This window comes from Lagopus muta, chromosome 1 (genome assembly GCF_023343835.1).
Source record: "Lagopus muta isolate bLagMut1 chromosome 1, bLagMut1 primary, whole genome shotgun sequence".
Lineage (NCBI taxonomy): Eukaryota > Metazoa > Chordata > Aves > Galliformes > Phasianidae > Lagopus > Lagopus muta.
In genome coordinates, this window is record NC_064433.1 from 9,325,663 (window position 1) to 9,353,492 (window position 27,830).

General features: G+C 35.6%; 2 protein-coding genes across 4 annotated transcripts in view; both read left to right on the forward strand.

Moving 5' to 3' along the window:
* The window catches only part of LOC125688256 (uncharacterized), a 494,473-nt gene that overhangs the window by 152,108 nt on the left and 314,535 nt on the right, over window positions 1-27,830 (forward strand). The window lies entirely within an intron of this gene.
* Window positions 1-27,830, forward strand: part of SEMA3E (semaphorin 3E) — a 135,816-nt gene that overhangs the window by 103,918 nt on the left and 4,068 nt on the right. The window contains exons 6-16 of one of the 2 annotated variants that reach the window (XM_048934054.1): window positions 3,993-4,112; window positions 6,146-6,288; window positions 8,684-8,798; window positions 9,094-9,163; window positions 10,336-10,480; window positions 14,266-14,488; window positions 17,137-17,228; window positions 17,832-17,873; window positions 20,977-21,143; window positions 25,878-25,945; window positions 26,436-26,575. In XM_048934054.1, coding sequence (XP_048790011.1) covers window positions 3,993-4,112; window positions 6,146-6,288; window positions 8,684-8,798; window positions 9,094-9,163; window positions 10,336-10,480; window positions 14,266-14,488; window positions 17,137-17,228; window positions 17,832-17,873; window positions 20,977-21,143; window positions 25,878-25,945; window positions 26,436-26,575 — 1,325 coding nt within the window. The remainder of the gene's footprint in view (window positions 1-3,992; window positions 4,113-6,145; window positions 6,289-8,683; window positions 8,799-9,093; window positions 9,164-10,335; window positions 10,481-14,265; window positions 14,489-17,136; window positions 17,229-17,831; window positions 17,874-20,976; window positions 21,144-25,877; window positions 25,946-26,435; window positions 26,576-27,830) is intronic. The other variant, XM_048934055.1, reaches the window with a different exon arrangement.

The window sequence follows — 27,830 nt, forward strand, 5'->3', positions numbered from 1 at the left end:
GGTGAGGCCTCACCTGGAGTACTGTGTCCGGATGGGGAGTCCTCAATACAGGAGAGACATGGACCTTTTGAAACACGCACAGAGGAGGGCCACAAAAATGATCCATGGAATAGAACACCTCTCCTACGAGTACAGGCTGAGAGAGCAGGGCTGTGAGAAAAGGCTGTGAAGTGACCCGAGAGAGGATTTTCAGTATCTGAAGGGGAGCTAGAGAAAGAAGGGGACAGACTCTTTAGCAAGGTCTGTGATGACAGAATAAGTGGAAATGGCTTCAAGCTCAAACAGAGTAGATTTAGGTTGGATGTAAGGAAAAAATCTTTTACAGTAAGGATGGTGAGGCACTGGAACAGGTTGTCCAGAGATGTGGTGGATGCCCTGTCCCTAGGGACTTTTAAGGCACAGCTAGATCTGGCCCTGGGCAACCTGATCTAGCTGTTTATGTCCCTTCCCTGTTCATTGCAGGGGCGCTGGACTAGATGACTTTTGAGGGTTCCTTCCAACTCTAAGGATTCTATGATTCTGTTGCATATGACTATGGTGTATAACTGCAACATTCCAATAATTAATTAAGCAACAAAAAGTAGGGGAAAAAATAATTTAACTGAAGTGTAGCTCACAGACTATTACATGATCTTTGACATTTTATCAACATTTTCTGTAGTTTCTGATATCTTAGGCATCAGTCTATTCAAGGGTTGTTATCCAGGAATTCTAGGCTTCAGATAAAAATTGGGTTTGATTGAACAAAAATGGGCTTTATTCTTTAATCCAAGAACATGGAAAAAATACAGGTGCCTTGTAAACAAACCCTGCAGAATTTTGATTTATTTACTTGCTTGAAACAAAATAAAAGTGTTTAAAAGTGTGTACATATCATAGAATCATAGAATCCTTGGAGTTGGAAGGGGCCTTTAAATGTTATCTAGTCCCATCTAATCCCTATCTCTCTCAGCCTGTCCTCGTAGGAGAGGTGTTCCATCCCTTGGATTATTTTTGTGGCCCTCCTCGGGGCATGCTTCAACAGGTCCATTTCTCTCCTGTACTGAGGACTCCACATCTGGACACGATACTGCTACTATATCACTTGAGTTAAAACTATTTTTGTGTGTATATGTGTGATTTTCAGTTTGGTTTTGAGAGATATGAGATTTTTATTTGTTTAAATAAGGCAAAAAAAGAAAGACTTAATTCTTGTTTCATCAGGTGTAACCAGAATGCGTTAAACTTAACTGTAGCCATTAATTTGTCAAGTATGTGTACACGTAATTCCTCACTGATGCTATAATTTTTCTGGAAAAGAGGAAGAATGGTGATGGTCTGTGAAATCACTCAATTTGCAGTTGATTTTTCCTGGAAGACACTGGCTTAACAGTGATCTGCAGCACTACAAACTTTGCAACTAAGATAAATGTGAGCTGATATGTAGTACCAACAGAGGAGAAAAAAATAGAAATAGTGCTAAGATTTTTCAAAACACAACCTCAACTTGTCTCTAAAACTAGAAATAGTCAGTGCTTTTAAAAACCTAACTGTTCAAGATTCACAGCATTCACTTAAAAGTCATGGGCAGAGAGCTATTGAACAGAAAAAGAGAAGATCCGCTTAATGTAAAAAGTGTGAGATCTCAGAATTATGCTTAATACACTTGTGCCACATTGTTCATCTCTCTCTCTAGGCCTTCTGTTCACTCTTGTTACTTATGTTTAACTTAGAAATACTTCATTATAAAAAATCAGATTTAATGTCTGTATCTGTAAATTATCTTCTGTGGAATAAAATCCATCCAAGATTTCAGTTTATTTCTCCTGGAATCTCAAAGGTAAAATCAGTGATAACTTGCCCAGTATAAGGTGGGGTGACATACCAGCAGATAATTATGAATACAGATACTTTATACCTATATCAAATAGATTGAATAGCCTCCCCATCTGATCTTTTGAATATTTGTATAACTGCTAGTTAGTACTGATCACTAGCAAAATGTGAAGAATTATCTAGCCTGCATGAATGCACTTTCCCCATTATCCTACTGTGTTGAAAAGACAACAGGCTCATTTTTATTATACATCAACATAATTTACCAAAAAAACTGAATAAGAAGAAAACAAAAATTATATAGTTGAATTCTTAGAGAGGAATTTATGACTAATGTAATTCATTAATTAGGATTCTAACATTTGCTTGGAACATTATTCAGATACTGGTGTGTCCTTCTGTTTAAGCACCTCTGTGCTTTTGTTGTTGTTGTCGTCGTTTTTTTAAGTAAAGCTTTCCATTAGTTCTACTGGTGCTATAATTTATACTTACTTTTAATTTCACTTGGCAATATTTTACACTGAATTACCGCTGTGTATTTTGCAAGATAATATCCATTCTTCATAAAGCGAAGCCTAGGGGAAAACTATGTTCAGCAGAGGTCTCTGAACCAGCCCCAGCTGCCAAACTACTCTAAACTGTTCAGAATAATTATTTAGAGTTATTATACCATTAAATTCATATATATCTCTTAAAATAAACAAATTTCACACACTGAGGGAGACCAACAAGCAACATTCTTGCTTTTGCTGCAATCGTTTACAAATGCCAGCAAATGTTATTTGAAATGACGAGTCATTTGTTTTGCTTAAGGAGTAGGAAACTGCGCCACTGAAATCTCCACTCAGATAAGCCAAGAACTGGCAATAACTAATTTCCTTCTCGTGCAGGGTGATTCCTGCTGCGTTGTTTTCTGACATAAGGATGCCACCTAGTGACCAACATTTTCAGCTTTTTAATTTAGGCCTAAGAAATTTATATTCTAATTCCAAACGGATATGAAGTAAATTACTCTTACTGCTTGATTAGTTTATAGGGAATCACACACATGAATAGAAAAAAAATATTGTTATATCTGACTCAGATAGTGATAGGCCAGATTTCTGAGCATATGTATTCAGTGCTTATATCTAATGATATATAAATTTTCAAGTTATTGGCAATCAATATATCTTACAATAATTCACTACACTTGTGTAATTCATAAATGCCCTTTTGAAAATCAGTCCCTGTTCTGCTCTCATAACTTTGCCAGCAAATATTTGCCACCTGATGTACAGATCTCAGATCCTGTCCCTACTCTGGTGAATAGCTTATAGATATGAAAACAAGTCATTGCTAGGCCAGAGAAAAATAGGCTTATTTAGAATCACAGAATTATTGAATCATAGAATCCTTAGAGTTGGAAGGGACCTCTAAGAGCCACCCATTCACTTGCCCTCTGACCACCTAAGTACTTCATCCAGCAAAATACAGCCAGATGTAGCTATCCCAGGTAAAGTAGAACAGATCCAGCAGTCTAAAGAGAAAGCATCTCAGCCTAATAAAACTTGTGCTTCTTTATAGAAATGAACTCTAAAGTGACAGGTGCAGTTTCTTATCTCTCCAACCAGGGAGAAAACTCCATCTCTAAAATACTCATATACCCCGCATCTAGTTCTGGGACCAAGCAATACTCTGCTCCTCATTAACAAGACAAGTTCATATCTATAAGTGCTCAGAACTGTGGGTCAGGGGCACATCACTGGTGAAATCTTAGGTTCTGATAAAGAGTAGGTATCTCAGGGCCAGGCACTAACTGAATTGAGAGTGAGATAATTGTGTTTAGGCACTTGATGTTACAGATGTTATTGCTCTATATATGGTTGTCATTTTAATGCTTTCACATTTTTTGTGCAAATCTATTCCAAAGACATTGCTTTTTGTCACAAAATTAAAAATTGTTGACCTCATAGTGTTTCAACTGTAAGCTCTACAGTGCTAATAGGAACAATGACTATAAACCTTTAAATTGCATGTAACTTACTGACACTTTCTCATCCCTTTTTGAGCAAACAATAGTGAGCCATGCTTATAATGTAATGTCCACAGTATTTAAGGAAATTATATCATTATAAAGTAGAGAATTATCACATTTGTTTGCTTGGTTTTTCATTTGTTTTATATGTGGTCTACAGGTGGTGAACTTTTTACTGGTCTCTACAGTGACTACTGGGGAAGAGATGCTGCTGTCTTTCGCACCGTGAATCGTATGGCACAACTCCGAACAGAACCAGATAGTGAGCGCCTGTTGAAAGGTACAGAAAATAGGAGAAGAAGGAACGTGGAACCAGTAGTGCTTTGCATGACTAGAGAAATTCTATTTATCCAGAAACTTGAATGATATTGTCCTTGCATGGGTATATCTCATTGGAGATAAATGTTTTTAGAATATCTTTTTTTTCTTTTTTCCCATGAAATTTTTCATTAATCTGCTACAATTAACAAACTGAAAGCTTTATTCTGATTACATATTAGCTTTAAGAACTGAAACTTCGAAATCCTCCATTTTTCACTGTTAAAAGTGTACTCTGGATGTTCCATATTATTTCATGACTCCAGATATGATTAAAATACTATTTTAAACATTTCTAATTGATTAGAATTTTTAATTAGAACATGCTGCTCTTTTTTTCAATACGAGGTCATTTCCTCTTTATGTTGCAATCAAACAACTGAACCTTCACCACATTCTGTGCTAAAGAGGTGTTATGCAACAACATAAAATAATAAAAATGCAATGATCATACAGTTAAATGAAATAGAAATTAAAGCAGATTATTTAGATGAAAAATAAAAAATTATTGCACAAGAAAAATCACTGAGAAAATTCCTATGCTGGAGAACTTACTTAGAAAATACTTCATGCTTTTCAACATGGAATGTAATTGAATTCAAAAGAATTTAAATTGCTTTGCAATTAAGAGCCAGACTCTGGATTTTTCTCACTCCAAAAATTTTGCAATAATTCATCCTAGAAGTGACATAACTGCAGCTAACGTTTGGTAAGGAGATTCAATAATTTTATTTTATGGTGGTTCATCTGGTGGTTCATCTTTTCAGTGAACATAGCTAGAAAGGACATTTTTTCTCTCAAATGTCAGGAAGGTTTTCTCTGGAATCAGAAGAGAGAGAAAAGTTTATGTGTTTTTTTCCTGCATGAATTTGAAATCATACTTGAATTCATCTTATAAAAGCATGTTTGGAATATTATGATATCCACTGTAAGCTCAATACTTAGATCCTTGCTGAACTCAGTGTTAACACCAGCTATACATGCAGTAACAACAACATAAATGTCTCAATATGGAAGTAAAGTTGCTTTTCTCTCTGGAAGCTGCAATTCCTTTAAGTATAGAATTCTCTGTGTTGTGCCTCAAACTTCGTTTTTAATTTACACCATATTTGACATTTAAATCTGTAATGTATTTAAATCTATATTGGAAAACGTGAGAAAATTAGCAAGCAAAAATTCTCTAGCCATATCTTAAAACAGTGGCTATTTTTCATAAGGAACAAGAACTTAGAAGATATTTATATTACCAACTGCTTCTTAAGAAATTGTACTAATTACATGAACTACATCTGTGTAATTAACATGTACTATTACATTCTCATTTAAGGAGTTAGTAAAAAATTTGCAATGATTCTATGAGTTTAAATCATTCACAGCTTACCATGATGTGGGGTTAAAAGTTATGGAGCACACATCAAAGTTAGTACTTAGGCTTCAACTCTGTAGCAAAATGTGAAAGCAGGAAAATCTCAGAAGGTTTTTATTTTATTTCATGACAAAAAAATACACAATGTGTCTTCTGTCTAGGAAGATATGCGTTTATATTACAATTATTAGCTGAACTTTAAATTAGCTGTTTTTCCAAAGTTAGCATTCCTGTGCATGATTTGTATGGAACCAGAGATTGTTATGTGAATATTATTGCCAGGTTTTAGCCTAACTCAAATAGAAAAACCCTGGAGAACAAAAAATGGAAAGAGATCTTTTTCTTACATACATACACATTGACCTGTGAATCAGAGTGATAAAAATAGTTTTACTTTAATGTATTCCACATGTCCTATAGGTATCCACACACAAATAATTTGATTTTTTCCTATTTTTACCACCCTGTTTCACTCAGGTAACTCTCCAACTGACATGTCCCTGACTCTTCCATTTTATTTTTCTTTGCTACCAGCTGATTATAAGGACTGAAAAGAAAATAAAAAAAAAAAAAAAAGAAAAAATGTTTTAATGAACTTTATCTGAATTTAATTTTGTTTTCTTTTGAAGAACCGAAGTTTGTTGGCTCATACATGATTCCTGACAATGAAGACCATGACGATAACAAAGTGTATTTCTTCTTTACTGAAAAAGCATTAGAGGCTGAGACAAGCACTCATGCCATTTACACCAGAGTGGGACGTGTGTGTGTGGTGAGAACCTTTTTCTGATACCCCACCTGAATAGGGAAAAAAAAAGAAAAAAAGAAAAAAAAAAAGAAAAAAAAAAAAGAAAAGTATTCTCCTTTCTTTTTTCTTTGTCTCCCAGGCAATATGGCACCTAGTAATGTACAGGAGATTATAGACCTGACTGAAAACTCTGCTTCTCAATGTCCTCAAATATTATAAAATTCAAAAATAGCCCAAAATTTAGTCTTGAAACAAATTCTCCTTGAGAGATGAAAATAAAGTTCAGAGACCCTATTATTCAATTCCATGTCTCTTTGAGTTGATATGTGATAGCAATAAGAACAGTTCACCACAGGACTCATTTACCATCATAGATTCTCAATTCAAACCAAGGCTCCATTGTTCCTAACACTGTCAGCAGGTCCTTCTGTATCTCTCACAGCTGACATTAACTGATGTCCCCTCATACTTCTGTTGACAGGACCAGCCCAGCCACAAGTTCTCTCTGATGCTTCCTCTCACTTTTCTACTCTGTCAGCATGAAGCAGACTTGACTCAATAGCATTTATGCAGGGTTGACAGCTATCCAACCAGATATCCTTTTGTAGCCAGTACAACAGGACAAGAGGCAATGGGCACTGACTGAAACATCCATATTCTATCTGACCATAAGAAATCACTTTTTTCTTGTATTAGAATGGTTGCACAGAGAGGCTGTGGAGCGTCTGTCCTTGGAGATATTCAAAATCCATCTGATTATGACCCTGAGTGACTTTCTGTAGAAGACTCAATTTAGCAGGCTAGTTGGACTAAAAAATATCCAAAAGTTCCTGCCAAATTCATGGTTCTGTCATTCTGGGATTCTGTAAATTTCAAATATCTTTCTGATGCATCTATAGACTGTTTTCTAAATAATAGCTAATTGCTTTTATTTAATATATAATTCCTCTTCCTCTCAACATCCTATAAGGAGGAATGTGCATAAAAAGGAAACTAGAACAAAGGATTGAATTGTCTAGAAAAGAGAAGTTTATTTCTTAGCATCCAACTTAATTTTTGAAATAAATTGTGTTCCTTCCTAACTGTGGGAGATAATTTCGTAAAACTAATGGGCAAAGAACAAGATACAAGATAAAAAATGTTCCTTCAACCCATGTTGTGCGTCACATATGCCCACCAACATACTACTTGTTAAAATATCTTTAAATGTGTCCATATATAACTTAAAACAGAGTATACAGAGTACCAAATAGGGCCTAAGACATTATCATTCTCATAGGCTGTTGGCTTTCTGAATTCAAGAAGGCATCAAGGCCTGAAGCCAAATTATTTGCCCTATGTTCTGGTATATGTCAAAATAGATTATTTTGATAACTCCCTCTAGTCTGAAATATATTGACCCGAATGTCTTATCTCTAGCCAAGGGTTAGACCAAAATCCCACAGATCTTTCTCCTCCACATGTCCAAAACTCCGAATGATTTATCCTCCAGACATTACCTTAACGGCCTTCACTCTGTATGCTGCACTTCAAATTTGATTTCATAAGTATAAAAAGTCAAGAGCTAGCTAGTGATTTGAGAACCGGCCTTTTTATCAGCTTTTACATTTTCATTTGTGTTGTAACAGGTTTTACAACTCAGAGGCATCTATCCTGTATATATCTTCTTTTCTAAGGAAAATGGATTTTTTTTTTTTTTTTTTTTTTTAGGATGTCAATGTGAAGATGAGAAAATCCATTAATTTCAGTAGTATAAAGTTGTGAGAGGAATTTAGCAAGCCTCTTACAGAACCTTCAGTATGCACTTACACAACCCACCTCAATATCAGGCCATAGCTACTGAGAATGCTATTTAAAGTTGAAGTCTGACTGCTGAGTTAAATGCATCATTTTATTAACAAACCCAAGACAAAAGAAAAACAAAAAAGTGTCAGCCATAGTAAAGTGGGAATTAAAGTTGCTGAAAAATTGCTAAATTGTTAGAACATCTTATAGACACTTGCCTCAGACTTTTCCAGCTGTACCAGCTGTATAAGTTCAGGGCTTCAGTTTCCAACAATGTTCATTAAACCTTGCAATGAGTGCCTGAAGCAGAATTAAGTTTTGTTAGCATACTCATTACATCCAGTTAACCAAAAAGAGAAGGTTTACAACAGCTGTATTTTTAATCTATGCAGGGATGCAATACCGAATTTAAAAATTCTTACAAACCCACAAGTCTTACAAGGCCTGGACTTGATCAGTGCAATCTTGCTTGCATCTTACCATCTCCAAAGCAGATGGACTGTACTAGTAATGGACATGTGGTCTGAAAATGCATGCTTTTGACATTAAGAGATACGAGAGACTAATTCAGAGGAGATGTTTGTGCTTCTAGAGTTATTTAAATTACCATAAGTGTTTGTTTCTTTTTATGCAGAATGACATGGGAGGACAGCGAATGCTTGTGAATAAATGGAGCACTTTCCTCAAAACCAGACTAGTTTGTTCTGTGCCTGGGAGAAATGGAATTGATACGCATTTTGATGAATTAGGTAAATACCCTAAACTGCAACAAACTTAAAATAATTGTAGAAAAATATGTACATTCATGATAACACATCTTAGTTTATACTGTACATGTTTTCATTAGTAGAAAACAGACATATGGAGTTGGTTGTCATCAATTATGGCTTTACTCATTGTATTGTTTTTAAAGAATGCATCTAATATCTACATTAAAAAATAGCATATGTAAGTTAAATAAGATTACCCCTGCTACAAACAATGAAGTGCCTCTTTTGGGACTGAGAAAATTAGTTTGCTGTTAATAATATTTATATTTTACAGAGGATGTGTTTTTGCTGCAAACTCGTGATAACAAAAATCCAGTGATATTTGGCCTCTTCAGTACTACAAGGTAAACAACTAGAAGAAAAAATAGCAGCAGTAGAGGAATGTTTGAACAGGCTATCGAACAGACAGAAGAGCTTCATGATGAATATCACAGAGAAAATACATAGCAAACAGTTTAATCCCTGTTCTATTCACAGTGGTCTTTCTTGTTAATGTGAAAACAGCTTTTTGATGGTGGCTTGAAGTCTCACATCATGATACAGTTTATCTGTTTCCCAGAAAACATGAATTAACTAAGTATTTCTCTAACTGATAATTTTCTAGTGCCAACATTTATGTACTCCTGCATGGTTATAAGAGCAGTCTATGAAAACCACCTGCCTTCCTTGAAGAGCTCCACTGTAATTCAGCATTAAGTAGATAGTAGCTTAAATTCCTGTTAACTTCTTAGCATAACCTAAATCATTAGCTGTGGTGTTGCTGGTGGCCTCCTTTTCCAAATCAGTGCAATTCAAGTGCAAGCTTGTTTCTTGGAGATCTAACTTTAGGATGTAACTGATAGAGAGGAGCAGCTATGCTATGGCCGGTATTTTGCTTTGTTGTTTCACTGTTTTTTAAGATGGACAGATATAGTCCTCTAAGGAAATTTCCATATATCAGTTCTTGCTGGCTCTCTATGCCAGCAGGAAGAGGTGAACATCTAACTAAAATTATCTGGATCACCTTCTGGAGACTTCAGAGAGAACTGTTTTGCAAGGAGAATTGATGCTTCTTTAAAAATAATGAATTACTTCTCCAGAACTAAGAGCGTCAGATGTATAAAATTTGAAAGGAAAAAGATATTATATGTAGATTGATCTACACAGATTAGTCTTTATGATCTAATAATTCTGACCAGCATTCCCATACACTGACACAAAGACATAAAAGACCTGAGTTGAGTTTTTTGAGTTTCCTGCCATTCCTCTCTCATATTTAGAGCCTGCGATCATTAGCCTGAAATTTGGAGATAAAAGCACTGAGCTTTCTCAGAGAAGTATTATAAACATATGTATATATTAATATTTTATAAACAACACTGCATATAGTAGTTGCAAGAAAAGCATACAGGAAAAATATTTTTTTTTCCCTGAATACTGTTGATGTGACTTCTTTTTAATTACATAATAATAAAAGTATAACATGTAGCAAATACAGCATACTGTTTTAACAATGTCTCTGAATTTTACTTCATAGCAATATATTTAGAGGATATGCTATATGTGTTTACCATATGGCAAGCGTCCGAGCAGCCTTCAATGGACCATATGCTCATAAAGAAGGACCAGAATACCACTGGGCTCTATACGAAGGGAAAGTACCTTATCCTAGACCTGGTTCAGTAAGTACAATCTATTTTCCATGCTTTTGTTAATGTAAATGAACTTAGGAAGAAAAAGCAGTTAAATATACAGGATTTTTCAAAATCTTACTGGGACCTAAATTCAGCAATTTTGCATTAAGGGCCCAATATCCTGAAGATAAAAGAAAGTGGAAGGGAAGGAAAAGGGAAAAGGAAAGGGGAAATGGAAAGGGAAAGGGAAAAGAAAGGGAAGAAAAAGAAGTTTCTGAAGTTTTTATTTTTGTCATATTCTTAGCCCAGGAATTTCATGTCCTACCTCAGTGGGGAGGAGATCAGTGGTGCGTGAGGGTGCCCTTTGCATTGCGGGCATCCATCATCACTTCACAGATTGTGCACATCCAGGGCCTCCTTCACCTTCCCCTTCCTGCTGTAAGTCTTACAACAGGCAATGCCAGAATAACCCAGAGAGAAACATCACTATTTCTTCTTGTCCAACGTCTTTTGGCAATACGACCTACAAAGGAGATTTTCTTTACAGTCATTGAAGTTCTATCCTTTAATGTGTCCATATTGTGCAGATATTTTATTCTGTGAGATGCAAAGACGTTTCTAATAGCTGTTTGGCTAAAACCCACACATAGCTTTCACAGTTCACCTCTTTTATCTTCTCACAGGCTAAGAACTTGCTCTATTGAGCTTAACGGTGGAATAAGCAGTTGCTGAAGCATTACTTTCAGTGTTGTTTTTCCTTCTATAACTGAATCAATATTCTCTTTTGCACTAAAAGCAATCATTTGCAGAAGTAAACATTTATCCCCAAATCACAGGAATGAGAGATTAAAAGGCCTATTAGCTTATCTAGTCCATGCCAGTACAAATTTTCTCTCTACAGTACAATTTTAAATGCATTCCTCTCTTATTTTAAATTACTGTTTATGTCTTCTTCTACCGGAGTTAGAGAAATAAGTCGAAGTACAGAATTGGATGCTAAAAAAGAGATTATCTCGGGTTCAAATCTTATCATTTGACCATCTTGACCACTGTAATTGTGCTGATACCAATACCAAATCTTGGGGTTTTTTTTGTTTTGTTTTGTTTTGTTTTTTTGGTTTTTTTTGGTTGGTTGGTTGGTTGGGTTTTTTTTATTACTTAATGCATCAGTATTGAGTCAGAATGGAAAAACAGATAAATGTTTATCAAATTTTGAGCAAAACACTATAATTCAAAGAAATTAAAGTTTTCTTCTTTGACATATTTAATAGAAAATTTCAGTTTTTACAGTTTTACCAAGTAATGAGATAATATTATGCATGGATTGTAAAATGGGTGTATATTTTACAAAGATGACATGATACAAGTTCTCTAAGTAGTATTCATTTTATCTGCAGGCAGTAAACCTCTCATACATTGTTTCAACTGGAGCTGAAATAGGCAGGAATTCAGTATTAATGGCTACAGTAGCACACAGATAGCATTACTTTTATTGAAGATTGAAAACCATTTGTTGGCAAGAAGGACAGAGCGTTGAGCCAGCAATTGAGCAAAGCTGACAGTGATTTACAGAAAGGCTCTATTAAGATCCACTCAGAATCAATTCTTCCTTGGCTCTGAATACCCACATTTCTTTCATAGTAGATTGAAGACTCCCTAACAGGCAAGGCACAGGAGCTGAAGCAGATATAAAAAAAAAGAGAGCAAATAATTTTCCTAAAAGAAGTATTTCTCGAGTATTAATCAGTTAATCATATTTGTCTATAAGTTGCAGAGCACATCACAGGCTGGAGTGGCTGACTATGCCAGCTAATACAAAATTAATTCATTTTTGGCTGCTCATCAAGGGTACAGCTTAGAGGTCTTTTCAACACTTTTCCAGTAGCAAGAAGTGAAACTGTAGTCCATAATCTGTTTCCAAAGAACAGGTCAGTGTATTGGTAAGGTGAATCATAGAATTGTTTGAGTTAGAAGGGACCTTAAAGGTCATCTAGTCCAACTCCCAACTACCTATTACCTTTTCCATTACAAAGGTGACAGTGACAAGAGGCCAGAAATACCTATTATTAGGCATCTCTGTGATTCAGCACTCTTTCATCTCAGCTATTGAATGGGGAAAAAATGGAGTCTATAAGGAATAAGAAATAGCTAAGAGCTAAATAAATAGAAAATCACTGCTAGAATTGCAGTCTGACAGATTTTATGGTTTGCTACTCTGAATTCTCCTTAAAGCATTGTTTGGTGTTTTTTTTTGTTTGTTTGTTTTGTTTTTTTGTTTTTTGTTTTTTTTGTTGTTTTGTTTTGTTTTTTTGCAATATTCTAGGTTGCTATTCAAACAATTTGCTTAATGTATTAAGACAGTGATGCTTCTGAAAAAGACATCAGTTACCTCAAAAACAGTTCTCATAGATTTCAGAGATGGATGCATCTACTGTTTCAATTCCAGACTAGCAGATTTTATTTAATTAAAAACAAGAAGCCTGCAAAAGATTATTAAATCTCTCTAAGACTGGAACTTTACAAAGGGAAGTTGACAATCCCTATTCACTTGATATGCTATTCAGTGCATGGAAAGCAGAGGCTTAGCCTATCTTCAAGCTCCTGCTCTGTCTCTGCATGGTAAATAGCCACTAAAACTCCATCACTAGGTTGATTATGTAATTACTTTAAAGTCAACACTGAACAAATACTTTCCTGAAGCTAAGCCCAAAAATTAAAAACAATCATTGCCCTATTTGAGAAGAGCAGGAGTTTGTTCTTGTCAATTGCAGCTGGCAGCAAGTTTAAAATTACTGTTTCTGGTAAACAATGAGTATTTTATTTCATTTTATTGATTGAAAAAGTCCAGTTTAAGCAGGGAGATGCTACTAATGTGGCTTTGCTTGAAATGGTTCTTAAAACCACACTGCCTTATGAATATTTGGAGAAAGTAAATGGTTACTGAGATATTTCCAGCTTAATCATAAATGGTTCCAATTAGACATGAAGCAAACTCAAAATGTAGAATTTATGTGCAGTTAAGGAACACCACATCCTTTGCAAAGCATCCTAAAGTTAACTTCTCTATTTAACACATTAAATTATCCCTAATTGCACACTTGACCAAAGGAATAAGCCTCTTTTAATCAGTCATTCACATGAAGTGTATTTGCTTTACAAAATGGTAGACTGATCAATGCAAACACTGGTATTTCGTACTAAAGCATGATATATAATACTTTAATCATGAGATAGAAATTAGAATAAAATTTAATACTGTTAAAATAGTGGAGATCAAGAACTACTGTTCCCACTGGCATAATTTTTAGTCGTGCTTAGTATATTATGATAAAGTATTTTGCAATCACAAAGCAATTAAACTAGAGATTGATTTCAAAAATTACTTCCCTGATGACTTTAGACAACTATCTATCTTCTGGACTAGGAAACCCCTTTCTCCTACCTCTGTCAATGGCCATTTTGATTACAACTTCAATATAAATCTGAGAATGAAACAAATGCTTTTTTTTTTTTTTTTTTTTTTTTTTTTTGCCAAAATCTGAATGCATCAATATTTAGTCTGCTCTTACTATACCAGACAGGAAGGAGTCTCTAAACATGGGATTGCCAAGGCTCTTCTCAGCAGATTAATAGACCTCAACTGGCTTCTCATGATTCGTAATTCACACATGCATAAAGCATAGACTTCACAGTCACAGATCCTATAGTGTTTTTCTGTGCCTATTATAATGCCAGGTTTTGTGCAGACCTGTCATCACCCCTATGAACAATGCTAGTCTCAGACAATTTACTTGGCAAACCTTCAGGATAATCCGTGTTTTCTGTTTTTGCAGTGTGCCAGCAAAGTGAATGGTGGTCTGTACACTACCACCAAAGACTATCCTGATGAAGCTGTCCATTTTGCCAGGAGTCATCCATTGATGTATCAGCCCATCAAGCCTGTTCATAAGAGACCAATTCTAGTAAAAGCAGATGGGAAGTACAACCTTAAGCAAATAGCTGTGGACAGAGTGGAAGCTGAAGACGGGCAATATGATGTGTTGTTCATTGGCACAGGTAAAATAAAGAAAACTACAAATACAACTGTTTCAATAGGTTTTGAAGTCCAGGATGAAGGAAATTTTCTAAAGTCAAAAAAAAAAAAGCATTACAACAGCCCTCTCTGACAGTAACTCTGGTCATGACTGAGCCAATCTGCACTCATAACCTTACAGAAGAGGGTGGTCATTCTACACTGCTGTTACTTCACAGAAAAATTATGGTAGGAAAAACTTCTAAAGAATAAGAACAGAGACTAAAGTATAGAATTTACCAGCAACATCATCCAAAAAAAGTAATCTTGATACAATTTCTGGAATTTTTAAAACTTCACAACACAGTCATGTATCTAAACATTCTCAGCTGGGATTTAGATTCTGGGAGAAACACAGGTGATATGATCTTCAAAAACATCAGTTCAAGTTTATTCCAATTTTTATCTTTCCCATTTCTGCAGTCCACAAGTCTGTCTAATATTGTTAAAAAGAAACTGACAGCTTCTAGGCTTGGGTTTTGACACAGCTCAAGGAAGGAAGGTAGGTATACTCAAGTGTATAGTTAAAAAAATATATATTAGAAAATTTCTGCCAAGTTTTCTTGTCTTTCCATTACACTGTTTTCAAAATTTACATAGAGCTTATTTAAATTGAATTTTTTAAACACCTACCAAAAGTAAGTATAAGATAAATTACATTACAGGGGTATGGTACAGAGTTGCTGTAACCCTAAGCAGCTAGAGAAGAAAAAAAGCACATTCTAATGGTATTTGAAAAATAAGAAGCCTTCAGAAAATAAGAGCAAAACTTAGAACTAAAGATGACTGGTCATGTCTAATCTGCTTGGAAAAAATCCAAGGATTCATATATTCAGATTTTATCAAGTTGACAACAGGAGTGGTGACACAAATCATTTTGACTAGGCAAGCATATACTGAGAATTATTTTTTACTTAATGAAATGCCTCTGATAAGCATTTTTCAGTGCTGAAAACACTCAGAAGAAGCATACTCATAGAAAAGCAAAAGCTTATTTATACTAGTTATGTATTCCAAGCTTTTAAATTGCCTCAGTACAGTCTCAGCACTGGATTTAGTGTGGTCTATAAAACATTGTGTCATATATCACCTATGTCTCTAATGCAGATTTAATAATGGTTACTAGGTTTTTCATATTTATTACTCTTGCATTTATGATTGAGATGTCAGATATTTGTACACAAGTCCTCTACTCAGCAAAGTTGAAACTAATGAGATTTAAGTACGCACTTCAGGGTTGTTCTGAACTGGCACCCAACAGCTGCTTAGTTTTGAGATGTCCAATCTCAGATGACAAGAAATTTCATCATAGGAACTTGACCTTTAGAAACTGTAAGTCAATTTCTTCAATCTATGTTCTGGCAAAGTTTCTATCAGGAAGCTCCTTGCTTCTCTTGACAATATAATATTAGAAAGAGTTAATCCTCTTTTATCTGACTCCAGCACCTTCTATGTAATATTTGTAAGCAGTCTTAAAGCTCAGCAGAAGCTTCCTTGAGGCAGAACTGCACATTAGGAAGGTTTTTCAAAGCAGAAGTGTGAACACCCGGACTAACTTTCCACATATCTGTAAGCAATATTGAAGAATCATAGAATCATTACGGCTGGAAATAGCCTGTAAGATCATCTGTTCAACCATCCACTCATCACCAGTATTACCCACTAAGTCCCTAAGTACCACAACAGTAAACAAGAATTGCTTATGAAAATCTGAACTCAAACTGTATTTTTTTTACTGATTCATCACAAAATGTATGTCCTTAGATATTCTCTTTGAGAAGAAGTTCCCCTTTATGTTTGCATCTTTGATCTTTTGCTGAACATTTTTTCCATTCTTTGTCTGCTCAATATTTCACCTGTAAATCAAAGGTGACAGAAAGTAACATAAGAAAGGAGTTGGTAGCTGCCATTGTTGATGACAAATTTTCAGATTAAGGAAAGTAAAATGCTTTAATAACAGTCAACAAGACAAAGCTGAAACAGTGGAAGATCAGACAACATTCTTGTGTTTTAATTTCCTAAAAGAGTTGTGCTGACAAATAGATCAATAGATCTAAATTTCAAAGTGCCTTAAATTTTTTGAAAGTATAATTTTTATTTGCTTATCTTTCTTTTATTAACACCTTCAGCTCAACAGCAGCTCAGTGAAAGAAAGAGGACTGCATATAAGGAATCCTTGAATTTGTTGGTGTTCTTGCCTGGAAGAATGGAGCAGCTGTGAGAAATTAAGGATAGTTAGTAGTTTCCTAACTAGTGTCAACACTCAAGTCCTATAATTAAAACCACTTAACACTCCCATGACTTGATGGACTCCCATTCCTACTGTAATTTCTTTATCTCAGACATGATCACTGTTTTTGTTCCTTTTGCAGATCACAAGTGTTACGACCTAGACTTTGAAAAACACTAGCTAATTTATCGTGTATCTCAGGGATGTCTCAGATGGCTTAGTTGCCAGATAGGCCAGAGCATGACACGATGTCTTTGGAACATATTAGTATATGTGATTATTTCCTAAGATTAATATGTGTGTCCTGTAGCAGTTATTTAATGTCTTTGAAGGCCAAATAAAAGTTTCCATAATTTTTATTCCAGCATTTTTATGTGTTGTTTTGTTTTTTTTTTTTCCCAGATAATGGAATTGTGTTGAAAGTCATTACAATTTACAATCAAGAGACGGAATCAATGGAAGAAGTGATTCTTGAAGAGCTGCAAGTATTCAAGGTGAACCATGCTGTATATGAAGCATATTTAAAACTGTCTTTAAAAATTTTCAGTTAGTTTTTAAAAAATGTGACAAACATCACATAGCAGTTGTCTGCAATAATTTTTCTAATTGTCTATTTTAAGACACAAATTCTTCATTTTCTGCTGTTTTTTTCAATAAACTTGTTAGGAACTATGTTTTGCTATTGCTCTAGGAAATCTGAACAGAGGGCAGAGAAAAGTATGAAAAGAAATTCCTGTAATTTTTAATCTTATCTTCAATTAATGTTTTGTTATGAAGACCATTCCACTTATCACTTTCATTTAGGACAAAATTGATGACATGAGATAATATTACGTTTGACAGGAAAACTATAGTGCTCCTGTGACTCTTATAATTCTGAAATAAGTGTTGGCTTGTCATTTTTAAATAAACCATTTTAAAGCAGTACTTCCCAAAACTACAATTTCCTCACATCTTTCTATAGGATCAGAAATTAGAAAAAATGAAAGTATCTAGCAGTGATGAATACAAGTAAACATCAATGCTATTTTGCCTAATTTATTCTCATAATGAAGCCACGTTATTTTTTCTAAACAAGGATGTTTCCTATTTTCTAGGTGCCAATTCCTATTATTTCCATGGAAATCTCTTCAAAAAGGGTAAGTGATGAGTTTCACATACAAAAATTGTGACTCAGATGTAATAAAGCTAAAAACATTAGGTTAGACAGATAGATAGACAGACAGAGAGATAGGGATCTAGCTGCACACAATCTCTAACAAGATCTGGTCTGAAAACATCAAATTGTTGTGTAATGCAAGTTCTGGTTTTTGTTCCTTTATGAAGCATTAATGTTTTCCAATTCTACAATTAAATCTGTTAAATCAGTCTCTGTATTTTACATGTATTGTTCACGCAAAAAACAAGTAAAAAAAGCAATTCGATCCATGAGAGATTGGCAGAGAATCACTATAGGGATTAGCTTGGTGGATATGACAACTCAAGGAAAAGCTCCTTGCTGATAAATGCAATATAGACTTCAGCTCTATGGCAATCTAAGTTCTAAATAAGCCTTAGTGGATGTCCCATATATTCAGTTGCCAATGAAGGCAGAGCTGTTTGGACCTGACTACCTTCAGAGTTTCTGCTAGCCTCTCCTAATACAAATACTTCAGTTACTATTCTTGTAAATAGATACTCATCTGTACCCTATCGTAGATATGGACCCATCTCAGGATGGAGCAATATAAACATCCCAGGATGCTTATTTCTTAATGTAGACAACTATTGCAATGTAAGTGCATAGAAATGCAGTGAAACAAAACTGACAAAGAAGGAAGATTGCTTTAGTAGCGGGTTGATTGTACCCCAAAGGTCATTTTAGTTTTAGTGGCTAGTCAACTTGCATTTTTTTGTAGTTAATGTAGAAAGACAAACTCCTCTGATAATGATTTGGGTGAGGATCCTAACTTAATGTTTTTTTCTGAATTATTTCCTGGATCAATTTATTTTTTCCATAGACTTTGAAAGGAGCTCCGGAGACTAGGTTTCCTAACATTGGAACTAAGTGAATGTTTTGTAGAATCACAGAATAGTTTGAGCTGGAAGGGAGCTTGGAAAAAAAGTATCATTTCAGATATTTCCTTATTTGCACTCAGAGAAATGTCATAGTAAACGGATTGTGCTGGAAGACTGAGAAAGAGATACTGTATTAAAAGAGAAGTAGTCTGCCTCCATTATACCCAATTCCCAAGAGGTCTGCTAACTCTACAATTTCAAGAAGCACCTGGAAATTATGGAGAGAATAGTAGAAGAGTCATCAAAGCTGTTCAGTAGTTGAATAATAAACATCCCTGCAGGCAGCAAAAGCAGCTGTACTTTTTCAACATATTAAAGAGAAGAGGGAGAGACAATTGGGCATCCAGACATAGAATTTTACCCAACCTAGTGACTTGCTGTTGTAGCAAAGGAGGGGGAAGGATTTGAACACTGATTTCAAAGCAATAAAAGTAAATTCAGATTTCTGAATATAGACAAATTTAATCTAGAAATAGCATACAGTTTCCTGGCACTAAGGAAAATTAAATGTTGGAATGCGTGTAAAGGGCTGGCACAAAATCATTTTGTATTTAATATTAGATTTGTGCACAGAAGTATAATTTAGTTAGTTATAATTTATGTGAAAAAAAAAAAAGTTATGCAATTTCTCTGCCCAAATATTTTTTCTAGTCTGCCTTAACTGTGGAGTTTGTGAGCCTAGCCTATAGGGATCTCTTGCTAGCTTTGTTTCAACAACCCCATAGCATTCACTAGTCTTCACTATGCCAGTGATATAATAAAATATCTTATTTCAGGCTTGAGCTGTTTATCTTTGTGGCTAGGAGAGAATGTTCTCCTTTGATGTTCTGTTTGCTAGATATCAGATGCTTTTTGCTGTTCTCTGATGAACCAAGCTGTACAGTAGATCTTACTCTTTTTAACGGATGAAAGAGAAAATTCCACTTTTCATGTGTCATTGAATGTGCTGTTCACATCTTCTGGGACAGTCGTGTTGCAGCTTTGGCAGAAGAGAAAGAATTCCCCTCTAACAAGGATCTTATGTTTAGTTATCAGATTGAGTTCCTGTTTATCTGTATTATCTCAGCTGAAGAAGAATTCAAACATTGCTGTTACCAACCTCTCTGTTCTCTTCCACGGGCATTTCTGAGAGTTAAGAGTTAAGTTCTGAGATATAGAAGAGGTGTAACCAGGGACAAGAATTAACTATTAAGGTTAAATTTCATGGTCTGTAATAGGCAAGCCAGGTTAAGTGAGCTAACTGCATTTTCCAGCTTTAAACAATTTTAATATAGCATTCTGAAAGCTTGTGCTTTGTTTGGCCATTTGGATAAACCCAGCCCAGTGTTCATAAGGAATCCTTTTTCTGATTGGAAAAACAGTGGAATTGAGCCATGCAAAAGCAGTTCCTATTGCAGTGCATATTTCCGTGTTCAGTCCATTTTCAGTCACCAGTAACAAGATTTTTCTCAAATCCCTGTAAATTCAAGATGTTCTTTTCTGAATTATCCCATCAACTTCTGAATCATACTGATCATATTTCATTTGCTTTGTAAAGGAAAACTTACATGACTCAAGCACTCTTAGTGTTAATGCTGACGAAAAAAAAATGTGAAGAAGATAAAGTGTGACCAGTTTATTTGTAAGAAAAGACTGAACACTAGCAGAAAAAATATCGACATCCTTTGTACTGAAGGATTATATAAATCATAGTGCTGCAGTGCATTTGTATGTGTGAACATACTGTACATCAAGAGTTAAATATGTACCTGACAACTCCAGTTTTAAGATTGAGGTTGCTTACAACTTTTTCAAATATGATCTTTCATTAATATTGTATGTCAAGTTTTTTTTTTGCAGATTGGTTAGGTGACAGAAGTGTAAGGAGGGAAGCACTAGAAACTACCTTGAGGAAGAAAAAGAAATGTATAAGTCTCTGTTTAAACACAAAGCTTACAAAGCTGAAACTTCAAAAGCGAGGAAATGCCAAACCATATTTGTTCATTCTAATTTCCTTCTGTTCCTCCGTCCTCATGCATGAGAGTTTAGACTGTTGACAGTTTTCCTACAGAGTAACTCTGCCTCCCTCAGGTCATAGACTGGATGCACAACAAAGCTGAAACTAATATTTCTTTAAAACTCCACTTGTTACAGAAGTCATATTGGAAGTTCTAGCAATTAATCATATGTGTTATACTTTTCCAGCAACAGCTCTACATTGGAACTGAATCGGTTATAGCACAAGTGAAGTTTCACCAGTGCGACATGTATGGCACAGCCTGTGCTGACTGCTGCCTGGCTCGAGATCCCTACTGTGCTTGGGATGGCATCTCCTGCTCCCGGTACTACCCCACAGGAATGCAGGCGAAGAGGTGAGAACTGCTTCTTTCTGTGGAATCTGTCTTGTGAAATAGGTTTAGAATGGTTCCTAATACACTGAGGGATTTTTACAAAAGATGAAGCCCAAAGTTTTGAACTAAATGAGTACCATAGACAAATTACATGAATAAACCACAGATGATGGGAATAATATGTGAGTGTACATATAATAAAAAGCAAGATAGGACAAGGTAATTAGCTAGGATGTGAAGAAATTGTGGAACCTGAGCATGATGTAAATAGTATGGAATAAGGGGTGGATATTGTCTTAATTTCAGCTGGGACAGAATTCTTTTCTTCTGAGTTTCAGATATGATGCAATGTTTCGGTTCTAGCAGAAGAACAATGTTGATACCACATCAATATTTATAGCTGCTGCTAAGCATTGTTGTACAGAGCCAAGGTCATTCTCAGTGAAGGGCCCAAAGAGTTGGGAGGGAACAGAATTATGGCAGCTAACATAAACTGGCCAAAGGGATATTTCATACTATATGACATTATGCAGGAGTTTTAAAGGGGGTGGAAGCTCTCTTCCACTGCTCAGAGAGCTGCCTGGACATCAGTTGGGGGGTGGTGAGTAATTTCTTGTGCATCACTTGTTATTTAAATTTGTCATAACTATTATGCTTTTCCTTTTCTCTATCTTAGTGAGTAGTTTTGTCTCAATCCACAAGTTCTACTTTGTTTTTTGTTTTTATTCTCTCCCCCATCCCAGTGTGAAGGGGGAGAGTGAGTGAACAACTGTGTGGTGCTCAGCCACCTGCCAGGTTAAACCACAACAGGCATAAACTGCATTACAAGGAATAATTCATGAATGAAACATATTTATTATGAATTCATGAATGAAACTTTATTATTATGACTACTTAGTTGTTATTTTAAGAAAGTTTTAAGCAAACCTCAATTTCCTTTCATTTCTTTTGCTCAGCAAAGAAAAGATGGATGTTTCATTCTTTATAACATCAGGGATGTATTTTGGCAGTATTTATACGGTAAAGATATCACAAAGCAATAATATATTTAACAAAATTTGGGGAAAAGAAAAACAGAAGAAGAAGAAAAATAAACAAGAATCTGGTAGCCACACACTTCCAACAGTGAAAGTAGGATGTCTGCAAAAGCTGAGGTTAGATGAATTTATAAACTCAGATTGTTCTGGAGGTCCACTCAAATCATGAACCTAACTTGGGTGCTTTAACAACCCCGGGGAAAATTCTTTCCATTCCAAATTGCTCTTTTATGGCTTCTGGCCCTCATTCTTTGTGCAGTGATTTCCCATATACCTATCATCTTACCCTCCCTCTCAAACCCAGGTTCTCTAATTCAACAACAAAGATACCTGATCTAACATATAAAACATGTATAATTTAATCCAGACCTTTTCACAGCACTTCTAAAAGATAACAAATGCAGAAATTGTTGGATAAGGTGGCTTTTTGAGAACTGAGCATTAAAAAGTCAAAAGGAGAAATACAGCCAATGCTAGCATACTTCAAAATATCCTGGAATTATTACACTGAGGGACAGGTAGGAAAGCTATGCCACTTTTACAAGATTATATAGTCTTCTCATGTCTCTTGCAAGCAGCCCTATGGGAGGACATAGACTCTGGTTTCCTGCTCCATATGAGAAGACCTTGGCATCAAATTAAGAAAGATGAGCAGATGGGCCAAGCAGATTTATGTCCTACAATGTGTATATATAAATTGGATTATTGTAATTATAATGCTTATGGGTAAGTTATCTAAGTCATAGAAACCATCTGGGGAAGAGAGTAAAGGGATAAAAGGCTGGCTTTTCTACCAGCCTGCTTAGGCTGCACTCACATTTATGTTATTCTGCAGGTTGTTTATTGTCCATGAAAAGATAAGAGAAACTTGCTCACTCCTTAACTCAGTTTTAGCACATTTTTAGCATATTTCTCACCTAAGACAACTTCCAGAGTAGCAGCCCCTAAGTTCCCTGACAGATGCATTTATCCAGGGTTCAGTGATATGGGCAGTACCCCAGGCACCTTCCTGTGCCTTGCCTCCCTGGCATTCATCAGGTCAGTCTCCAAAAGAAGAAAATACTTCTCTTATCACCCTCCTGCTCTCGAGATAAGAGCTGCAGAAGTGAAGAAGAGATTTACACTCTATTGAATGTTCTCAAGGTCTGTAAAACTTATTTTACATGTAAGGGTTTGGAGAACAGCCAGCAAGGACCCCTAATATTGAAAAGAATAGATAGCATTTTCTTTGTTCACTTTAACTAGCTCAGAACATCTTCATAGTTATGAGCTGTGCAGTAGATGGCAAAGCAAAGAGAGCTCCTCAGGACACACATATAGAAGTTGTTTAATCTACCTTCTGCTGGGATCCAGATGGAACCATTGCTAGGAAGGGAAGATCTCATGAGACAACATGGAGTTTTCTATTTCTTGGTTATAAGAGTTATCATTTCCTCAGGTGATAATCCTGCCATTGCTCCAGACACAATCAATGCCACACCCCAGAGCAGACACCTCTTTATTTGCCTTAGCCTTGTCTTAGAGTATGGTTTAGACTTTTGCACTAGTTGTATAGGGTGGGCTTCTGAATTGTAAGAGCAGCTGTTGCTAGAGCAGTTAAGAGCACTAAGAGGTCTCTTTTAATTTCTGTCTTACTGGTGTTGAACTGAAGATACACAGTAAGTATATCCTGCTCCCATTTGTTCACATGCTCTCTGCTTTAGAGCTTAATGCCTGCAAGGTATGAGAAGTGTTTAGAGAAGCATGAAATAGAAAACCTGTAAACTAAGGCACATGCAGGATGTAGAGAACTGCAGCAGAAATTTGAAAAACAAAAAAACAAAAAAACACAAAACACATAAGCAACCCACTGGTTGGCAGCTGGTACTAATTTGTTTGGTTTTGAAAGACTATATTTTAATTCCTTGGAAATGCATAGTCTTTATAATTAATTAAATATGGGACTTAATTAGGGAGACTTAAAAACTGAGCTAAGAGTCCCATAACCCAGTGCTGGCAGTGCAGAATATTACAGTGTCACAGTAGTTACAGGTGAGCAACTCTGGCATGCTGCAGATATTCTAGATGCCAGAAAAAAAAATTATTTTGCATTTAATTTCAATGCAATATTCTTTGGAAAGCAGAGTTCCAGGATTTAAATAGCTCTGTTAGTTCACTGTTACCTCAGTAATCTGATTTAGGCAGATTCCGTTTTTATCCAAACAAGCACTAAATTCCACTGATGAGCTTATTTGCTATGCTAACAATTTAGTATTTTTCCTAAGTCTCCGTATTGCTGCTGCAATATGGTTTTCCTTTCACAGCATTGATCAAGCTGATAGGCAAAAGAATATTTCAAGCATTCAGTTGCTTTTTAAGTTTCTTCTTATAATGCCTTGAAAAATATCTTAAATTGTCTTGCCTTAAATTATATGCTGTCATTTGAGTAAAATGCTTTGCACAGAAAGGATCTGGGTGATAACTTAAATGTCACTCTGCTGACACTCTGTTGTCACTGCTCCCCATTCCTTCCTATTCTTGAAACAGCACTGAAGTGAAGGTACAGGTAAATGCATCTTCCCTCATCTCCATCAAAATGCCACCAAAGAAATATTTATTTCTCCTGAATGGCTCCAACAACTGGAAAAATATTGTTATTTTGCAGAACTAGGATTTTTTTAGTTCATCAGGAAGAGTACTAAGTACCTACCTACTCACTGTCCATTTCCTATCAAACAGTGCTGCCTCACAGTGAGGTTTTCATCTTTATTTGTTTTTTTCAAGATTAATGTCAATTTTATTTGTGCATATTTGTGCAAGAGAATGAGTCTTATGAATAATCTATATACACTGATATGCAAAGCTGGTAGTACTACCACTAACACTTAACGGAGTTATCAGTAAGCACAGCTACCACATCTTTACATTAAAATGAAAAATCCCAGAATGAATTAAATGCTATCACTGAATATCAGCTTCTATTTAAAAGCATGGATTTTTAACACCTAGTCTGCCTAGAGATCCCCATGTTGTCCTTGCTGAATTTGGAGATTCTACCACATGCCTTATTACGCTCACATCCACTGTTTGGTCTCCATAAATTTCCAGTAATCATTGATGGGTGCAGTATTTTCCACACAGAGGAATTCAGTGACACACTTTTGCTTCATACGTACTTCCACGTCAGGTACCATTCTGTCAGACTGCCTCTCTGGTACCATCTGTCTCACAGCAACAAAATGTAATGGAATACAGGCAGGAAGGTTGATCTCTACTTCCATACTACCAATATCCACCTCTGACATTGTGGGCCAACATCATAAAATAGAAGGAGGTCCTAATAATTTCAATAAAGTCTATTTGTGCCTATTATTAAATCTGCCTTGTGTGTATTCATATAGAGTTGTTTGAAACAAAGAATCATAGAATGCCCAGGTTGGAAATGGCCTCTGAGATCATCTAACCTTTCATGATAAGTGCAAGACCTAGGCAAGACTGTCTAACACCTTGTCTAGATGAACTTTAAAAGCCTTCTCTGTTGGAAGATCTTTTTTTTTTCTTATAGATGCAATCATACGTAGGTTGAGATAAAACATAAATGAGTATCTTTCTCAAAAGTGCTACATTTTTAGGAACCAAGATTTAGCTCTTTATGTTTTTAGTGAATACCTCCTCATCATACACCAACAATCTCTGTGCCAAGCACATTTTCACAAGGAATTTTATTTTTCCTCTCCAGACGCTTCCGCAGACAAGATGTACGACATGGAAATGCAGCTCAGCAGTGCTTTGGTCAGCAGTTCATTGGTAATCTACTCACACCTTTACAAACTGTTAGCAAATACCTGGCACAGAAAGTACAGATTTTGCCAAAAGGCAAAAGGCTATACGTTGTCATTTTTATCCAGATAAAAGATTTAATTTGTGGTTATACTTGAACATATATTATATCCTTCTGTTTAAGTGACTGAAAATCAAGTACCTGAACAGCTGATAAGAAACAGCCACAAGCAAATAGCAGTATGAAGGGCTGAGACCTGTTTCTTTGTGTGTGGAATCATGGCCCAATTTGTTCCAATTTGCTTTATGGCCATCTTCTATGAGAGTCTGAGATGATGGGAAAATTCTCTTAGTAAGTCAGACTTTCACCAGGTGCTGCTTAGCAATAACTATGTGATTGGATGTAGATTAAATTTCAGTCTTAAAAGTAAGTCCAGCCTGAAGTCAGAAGGTGGCAAGAACTGTCAGAAACAAATTGACCTATATATGATGTATTTTTTAAAACATTTTCCTCCAGGAGAAGTCTTGGAGAAGACTGAGGAGCGATTGGTTTATGGAATAGAGTACAACAGCACCCTTCTGGAGTGCACCCCTCGAACCTTACAGGCAAAAGTAATCTGGTTTGTCCAGCGAGCCCATGAAACTAAGAAGGAAGAGGTAACTATCATTAAATCCTAATCTTTTAATTAGTTAAGCACGTGGTTAGGAACATTGCATCTTCACTGAAAGGCCTGTCATCAGTTGCTGAAATGTGCATGAGTATAAGGGAAGATCATGATATTCATCTGAGTCATTATGCTTCACTGAGTTAATAGACTTGGTCATTTCATTTGGTGCATGAGTTCAGCATCATGAAATTGAATAACTGAATAAATATTTGAAATGTAGCTAAACTTGTTAAGGTCTCAAAACAAAAGAGAATCTATCGTTTCACTTAATATGTTATCGCATAGGTGAAAAGTGTACATATTACTCCCAATGTTAGACTTGCTTAGCATTTGTTAATTCTTGCTGCCCCACCCATTACATAACAAAGCCTTCTGAAAATGGATTTTGGTGATTCTCTGCTTCTTTTATATATGTTGCCTAATTGTAAAAGTTGGACCAGATGGCCTTAAAGGTCCCTTCCAATTCAAACAATTCTGTGATTCTATGATAATTCCTACACCTCATAACTGTTACCATAGAACTGACATGGTACACATCAGTGTAGCTAGCCTTGTTTAGTATATGAGAGCAAATAGGAGAAAAACCTCAGACTATCACAGGGTATAATTGTTTTCCTTGTTGCCTAGCAGCTAGGCTCTGCTGCAAACATGAGACCCCAGCTCATCTGCAGACTGAGTCTGAGGAGAGAGATTAATCTGATACTGAACGTGGACATTTAGAATAAAGAGATCTAAGTAGGTTCTAGTCTTTGTAGGTTGTCATCAATGTCAGAGCAATTTTTGTTGCAGATATAGCCCATAGTATCATCTCATATTAAACTAGACATTTTCATTTCATCATTGACTAGGCAAGCCGTTGAATACAAAAGTAAACAAGGATGCCACATGCATCTGTAGATATTTAAAATGAACACATTTCTTCCTGATGTTTCAGTCTAGTCTCAAATCCCAGCATAGTTCTTCACATTTTGTATTTTCCCATGTATTTTCCTAGAAGATCCCAATCCACTAATCATAATTATTCTTACAATAAAGAGACCTGGTCTTTCAGTCTTTAATGAAACCTGAGGATTTTTACTGGGGAGGTAGGAGAAGGAGATGTGTTGTGTTTCCTTTTAGACTTAGCATCTCAGATACTAAGGAATAGAAGTGTAAATTCAGACTCTAAAGTTTCAGTACATTTTTATACTACTAGGATGAATTTATTGTAATGCTTTTCTTTTATATTTATTCCATTTTACATG